Source organism: Gadus macrocephalus, chromosome 6 (genome assembly GCF_031168955.1).
Source record: "Gadus macrocephalus chromosome 6, ASM3116895v1".
In the NCBI taxonomy this organism is placed as follows: domain Eukaryota; kingdom Metazoa; phylum Chordata; class Actinopteri; order Gadiformes; family Gadidae; genus Gadus; species Gadus macrocephalus.
This window is the reverse complement of record NC_082387.1, coordinates 16,336,580-16,343,849: the sequence shown is the minus strand read 5'-3', so window position 1 is coordinate 16,343,849 and position 7,270 is coordinate 16,336,580. Positions and strand designations below refer to the sequence as shown.

At 45.6% G+C, this 7,270-nt stretch overlaps 1 protein-coding gene across 3 annotated transcripts in view; it reads right to left on the bottom strand.

Annotated features, from left to right (window-relative positions):
• Positions 1 to 219: 219 nt before the first annotated feature.
• sh2b3 (SH2B adaptor protein 3) overlaps positions 220 to 7,270 on the bottom strand; it is a 37,879-nt gene continuing 30,828 nt past the window's right edge. For 2 of the 3 annotated variants that reach the window (XM_060054530.1, XM_060054531.1), the window contains exons 5-8: positions 5,970 to 6,061; positions 5,630 to 5,844; positions 4,774 to 4,951; positions 220 to 3,734 (exon numbers count right to left, since the gene is read on the bottom strand). In XM_060054530.1, the coding sequence (XP_059910513.1) occupies positions 3,337 to 3,734; positions 4,774 to 4,951; positions 5,630 to 5,844; positions 5,970 to 6,061 (883 nt within the window). In that variant the 3' untranslated portion in view covers positions 220 to 3,336. The remainder of the gene's footprint in view (positions 3,735 to 4,773; positions 4,952 to 5,629; positions 5,845 to 5,969; positions 6,062 to 7,270) is intronic. The other variant, XR_009526292.1, reaches the window with a different exon arrangement.

Genomic DNA, 7,270 nt, shown 5'->3' with positions numbered 1-7,270 from the left:
TTTAAATAAAATATTTTTTCTGCAACCTCTGTAATCGGATTACATTTTCAAGGTAACTGTGGCAACACTGATCATTTTTAAACCACATGTGGCTGTATTCTTATACAAGTAACTTGTATTACTTTAGCCAATAATGCATTTTAATCGGTTTAAATCTATTATCTACTAATCTTTAAAAAGAACAATTAAAAATGATACGGTAAAATCAACCAAAATCAATGATTTTTGGTTAGCTTTATTTTACAAAACGTCAAATATACAGTTTATGTATATATAATATATATATATTTATATAATTTAGAAGTCAAAGGGGACGTGAACACAAGCTATTGAAACCACTACAAAGCTTTGACATGTCATTGTTTAGGAGGGAAGAATGACGTGGAATGTTTACAGTGCTGAATAACAAACACAGAATGAACAGTATTGAGAACACACATTCATCAACTGGACCATTTCAAACGCACACGGTCGCACACCAGACCAAAGGTTGCCGTTAGGAGCTTGGAGAGGGCAAAATGTCTGAAAGCCTGAACGTCAACACCCTAGTATGTGGGAATGTTCTCAAGTTTAAAACTAACCACACTCACATGGTTAGGTCATGTCCTCCAATATATACAATAATGCTACAAATGATCAGCTCTCTATATAGCTTGATTGGAAGTCTGTCATGGTTTAGGAAAATGTACTTGTTAAAAAAAAAATAGAAAAAAAAAAGGCATTGGAATACACAAGGCTGTTGGTGTCACTACCGTTGCTTTCCTTTTGAACATATATGCAAATACCCAATAGACAAACGAGGATCCATCGGGCGTTCAGAATGAAGCGCAGCAAAAGGGAAGACAACCGTACTTTGTCCAAACTCATCTTTGTTCTGATTCCGACCCCTCCCAATATTACAAACACCTGAACGATTTCACTCACAATTGTGATGACGAGCAAAAACACTTAAGACAATACAACCATTGTACGATTCATTAAGTAAACATCGATGTGTGATAGAAAGAACGGGCAGCCAGTCGGAGAACACAGACCTTGAGTTACCTGACCTAAGAACTGCACGGCGGGGAAGAGAGACAGTGAGTGAGCAGGCTTCATCATGAATCAAGCATATTCTACTAATCGAGCTAGGTTAGTGTTAAGCGTTGTGGATCGAGGGGGGTGAGGGTGATGGATACTAAGAGACATGGGAAGGAAAAGCGCTTGTTATGGTTTTGCAAAAAACTTCCCGTTCACTTTTTTTATGTCCAGAGTTTTCGCCCAAATGGACCTGCATTCATTTTATTTATTATTGTTCTATGTGGCACATTTATATAAGGCATATATCTAGTCTGTGAGTCACATTTACAGACAGTACCCCCTTAAATGCTGTTTACTTACTTCAGTTTTATAACATAACTGGTAGGTGCATAATGTGTGACCCATTGCTCCCTACAATAAATAGACAATAAAAACTAAGGTGAAGGTGGAATAGGAGCCGTTGGAAGCCAAAGGGAAAATAAAACACACCTCATTGGAATTTGGAATCAAACATTGTAGATGCTTTTCAGACACATTTTAGAGGTGTGAAGAGGTCAAACACAGGTCAAACACTCCCAACAGTCCCTGGAGTGGAGTGAGGGTCCATGTTGTTTATAGGAACCCTCTATACACCCACTGTTAAGGAATCATGTGCATTCATTCAATGACAAATGATGCTAACTGAGAAAACAGAATACAACAGGAGAGACGGTACAGATGAGGGCGCTGTGTGTTTGTTTCACACCCTTGACCCAAGTTGTGACTGATCAATACTGTGACTGATTGCCTGGTCATACAAAAATGGCAGCACACAGCGGCGCTGTACAAAGCCCAGAGAGTTGCGTCGAGCACCTTAAGTGCCACTCCGTCTTGTTGGCGTGGAGGATTATCCCTGATATATTTGAGCGTTTTGAAAAAAGGCAATGTGAGACTTCCTTGGCTTTATCTCCCCGGCCGCCTCCACCATAGTTCATAGCGTAATTGCGTATTTGTTTAATGAAGGGGAGTGTTTCATATGCTGTCTGAGCTAAACACAAACAAACACATGGGTGATGTGGGTGTGAGAATTGGCAGTGTGATGTGACCATCACGATTACCTCAAGAGATTTTCAATTTGTATCGCTTACGTAGAGCTAGGGGAACTACCTCCAGACATTGGTGACTGGTTTCGCAGGCATGGTGTTTGGCAAGGCTAAAATGAGCACAAGATTGCAAGGCGCAAAGTCACCCACACACACATGCACACACACCCACACACACACACACACACCTGAAGGGGACGTACAATACTATCCACTATGTAGAGGACTTAAGACAGAAGAGAGGGACATCAGAGGATGATTGGCTGAGCCAGTGTTTGATCAACTTCTCAACATAAGATTTGGATTACCTCAGTATCCTTGAAAAACAGGAATATATTCCCTGCTATAATACAATTTTAAAAAAGGTACATTCATTGTGGACCCATCTGGTAGAGCTTGTTGGCACCCAACTCTCTGCCGAAACACACTAACACCCAGCACCAAGTGTATTTGTGTGTGTGTCATGTTCAGTGATGCCAGTAACGCGTTACTGGCCTCGGACCACTTTTATCAGTACGAGTAATCTAACGCGTTACTATTTCCAAACCAGTAATCAGATTAAAGTCTCTGTGCGTTACTATTTTTTTACCAGATCACAGATTGGCGCTGTATACAAGACGTACTGATGCCCCCCTACCAGCCCCCTGCGCAGAATTGTTGACGGGGGGGGGGGGGGGGGGGGGTGGAAGACCAGTTGTTGACCGGGTTGGAAGACCAGCTGTTGACGGGGGGGAAGCAATTGTTGACAGGGGGGGTAAAGTGATCAGTTAAGTAACTAAGTTACTATTTTAAGGAGTAACTAGTAATCAATAATTGGATTACTTTTTCAAGGTAACTGTGGCAACACTGGTCATGTTGGACACAAAGCTGCTTATTGATTAGGTTTTTTTTGTTTTGATTTAAGCTCTAGTTCACGGGTGTTGCTGTGAACAACGATAATTTCATATTAACTAGTATCTCTCTTTCTCTCTCGCTCTCTCACACACACAAACAGACAGACACACACGCACAAACACACACACGCGCACACACACAAACAAAAAAAACAAAAACAAAAAAATACATTCAAACACAGCGTACAGACACACGCAGACAGGCACACTCAAAAACGTACATACAGGCATGCACCCAGAAGGCTGGCAGGAAGAAGTGTGGTGTTGGTGGTTGTGAGGTGTCGTGTGTGATGCTCTGTCGGGTGTGGGTGAAGCCCGGCGCAGCGCGGGGGGTCATTAGGTCAGACGAACATGTACTGGTTGTCTATGGCACGCTTGCGTCCTCTCTCAGGCTCCAGTTCATAGTCTGAGTCCCGCTGGGGGAAGAGGGGGGGGTGCGGGTGACGCAGGAGGGGCCTTCGTCCCATGGACCCGCTCCTCCTCAGGGGCCCGGGGGCCGGCAGCGTGGGGGCCGCTCCCAGGTGGGCCGGGCGTGGCGGCCCCGGGGGCTGGCTGGCCTGGGACCCGCCCCCCGGGGTATTATTATTATTAGGAGCGGCGGGGGCGGCCGTTGTAGTTGCGTTGGAGGACAGTGGAGGGGGCAGGCTGGGGCTCCTAGCCAGGCTGCAGTGAGCCAAGCTGGGCTCGGAGCTCCAGCGATGCAGGGAGAAGGGGACCAGGACCACACCAGAGACCTGGCCTGGAAAAGAAGGAAACAAATGAAAAGAATACTTATTTGTATGATTCATTTGTTTTCTTCATTTCCACAAAAAAGATGTTTAAAATATTATAATGATCTTTTAAAGAAGATATCTATAATTCTTCACAACAAAAAAGAATATGTACACATTTAACAATATAATGATATCATGTGTGTCATTAAAACAAAGTTAGTCCACCATGCAAATGTGTCAATATTTGTCCTCTTCAAAGGACGTTGGGTGTCAAAGGCAAACAAAAGGAAAGCCTAAACCACGGCACCGGGACCAACGGATGCCAACGGTTCTTTCTCTGCGTTCCTGTGACTAGCAGTGACAGTTATTTCTCTGGCTGGTAGTGAGATGCAGATGGGAGCTGCTGCAGGGTGCACTGGGTGGCCAGAGGATAAAGCTATGCAAAACAGGTAAGTGGGCTGACATGTTTTTATTTGCATAATTCTAGGATGCTTCAGCGGAACCATCTCCATGTCAACACGGGACATCGTCATTGTATTAACGTGATACAGATAACAACAATCACCTTTCATAACCCTTCTGCTGCAACATTTAAATGATCAACCAGGATCACTGTGGAACTTGGCCTCCAGTGACTTAAGGTTGTTTGCATTATAATTCAGCTAGTTTATTGCGACCTATTAGTCAAAATTCCCTCCATAGTGTCTGCATAGTGAAAATATCAGTAGGATCTTAACTGATATCTTATCAATATTGCACCTCTACGGACAGCTTGGGTCCTCTTTTGAATCGACATGCCTTAAGTTTTACATGTGGACTGAAGGCTGATATTATTGATATACTATGAATTACAGGCTTCATAGCCAAAGCATAAACCCGATCATACTTTGAGTTGCGAGCGCGATAATCGACACTCATAACACAGTTTTGTATTTCAAAAGTGATTTAGTTCCTAAATGTCAGAGGACCGTTTCACTGTACTATGCGTGTGTCGAATAAAGACCTGGACTCTTGAATCCCCTCCTGATGTGCGGCGTGCTGCGGTGCGAGGGGGGGGGGTCGTACCTTGCTGCGCGGGTCTGCACCCGGCCACCACGAAGCTGGACAGACGGACGTCACAGGCGGCGCCGCACTCCAGCGGGATGGGCCAGACACGGAAGTGGCTGAGCATATCCATGACGGAGTGGAAGTGCAGGTGCTGCACCCGGCACTGGCCCAGCTCGGTGAGGGACAGACGCAGGTGCTGCCGGGACAAGGAGGGGGGAGGTGAGCAGGGGACGCTTGGGGGGGGGGGGGGGGGGGATTGCTGCTTCCCACGCCAGGCAAGACCTTCTCAATCGGGAGTATTTGAATTTGGCCAGTTCAAGGGGATTTTCGCCAGCAACATGCCTTTCATATCCCTCCTGGTAAACAAAAGGGATATGGTGGGCGTGTTGGTGGCACAACCCAACCCAGACTGCAGACTTGCTCTCTGGTTCACAACTGCTATCTATCTGGCTCCTGTAATGGTAAAACTGTTCTTCCAAAACAAAGTCAGCAGCTTGTTGTCATTTTTAAATAAAATACATGAGTTGCAAATGAAAGGAGTTCTTCTCAAATTTAGAGGGGTTTCAACTGAAAAGATTTGTTTGGGAAATTCCCTTAAACCGACTATGAATCTAAATGTAAATATTGTAAACCATACAGATGAGAAGGGTCCCAGAAAAATGTGTGTGCACAACTGTGTCTGTTGTGTGCACACTGAACATACTTTAGACTTTTGCACTAATATTACTTGTATGCTGCCGCATACAGCGTCAGTGAGTGAGTGAGTGAGTGAGTGAGTGAGTGAGTGAGTGTCAGAGTCAGAGTCAGAGACAGAGACAGAGACAGAGAGAGTTAGTTGGACAGAAAGAGGGTGAGAGAGAGCAGACGAGGGTACCTTTGCTTTGCCCCGGTAGTTAAACGTGAGCACGTACTCCCCCTTGCGAGTCTCGCTCTGTCGGACCAGGAACACTCCGTGGCCCTCTAGGCCCGAGTTCTGCACCAGGTGGGCGGCTTTGACCCGCGGGATGTGCCCGTGGAACCATGGGTAGGGACACAGAAAGTGATCCGTCTTGTGGTACAACAGCCCTGGCAAGGCGAAGGTCAAGGGGCCTGAGGAAACATTTGGGTGGTTTACGATGTGTGCGATGACTGCTCCTTCAACAATGTTGGAAATGTCCGGATAGGCTCCAGCCCCTTGTGATGGATGGATGGTGAACCGCTGCACTTCTACCCACCATGACTTCCTGTGTCCGTGTTCCCTCTGTGATTGGCTGGGACCGAGTTGTCTGATGGCGAGGGGAGGGGCTCCTGATCCACACTTAAAGGCCTGACAAAGAATAAGTCACGATTTAGACTTTGCTACAGTTATTCATGCTGTACAAACACACAAAGAACGGAAGAAAGAAAGAGTGTATGAGGAATGACTTAACCAGCACAAAGGAACTTGGCCGGACCGGAAATAAGTCCAGTTAAGACCTGAACTAAGCCTTCATGTTCTGCTGTACAATACTCATCAAATTCCCCCCCAGCCGCATGCACAAACGCATTAACTCGGACATGCACACAGACACACAGCAGAAAGCAGAATGGTTAGATAAGGGAAGCCTGACCAAATCCGGCTAAAATGCTGACTTAACAACACTGCATAACAGGAAGACTCAGCTTACCTGAGTTTGTGTGTGTGTGTGTGTGTGTGTGTGTGTGTGTGTGTGTGTGTGTGTGTGTGTGTGTGTGTGTGTGTGTGTGTGTCTGTGTCTGTGTGTGTGTGTGTGTGTGTGTGTGTGTGTGTGTGTGAGAGAGACAAAGGCGGCGAGTGAAGTCTTTAGACATATTTATTCCCCGCAACCTGAATGTAGAGAGCCACTCAAGCTATTCACAAAATTCCCCCACACACACGCTCACTAAAAAAACTCTTGATAGAAAGTTACAATAAATAAGGAGAACAAAGAAAACGGGTAGAGTGAGAAAGTTAAAGAAAAGAGAGGAGAAGGAAGCGAGTTGCAGACAGAGACAGATAGTGAGTGACAGACATAGAGAGAGAGAGAGATAGAGGGAGAGGACAGAATAACGGATAAGTGTCTAATATACGTGTTTACGTGCGTGTGTGTGTGTGTGTGTGTGTGTGTGTGTGTCGGAATATTCCCCACGTCTGTCGAAATTAAAATAATCCCTGAGATCCCCCAACTGAGGCTCATACACTCCCCCATACTTCCTTTCATACTGAGTACAACATACACACACACACAAGTACGCTTGTGCACACACACACACACACACACACACACACACACACACACAGACACACACACACACACACACACACACACACACACAAGGGTTACCCCCCCCTATACACACACACACACACACACACACACACACTGGAGAACACACAAAAACGTGCAGGCGCATGGCGCATGCACAGATACAAACACAGACAAACTTTTGATCTACATTTTCACCATAGCTGAAGTAAAAAGGCCCGATTGCAGAAGAGATAAAGAGGACTTCCTGGCCTGATTTTGAATTGTGGACC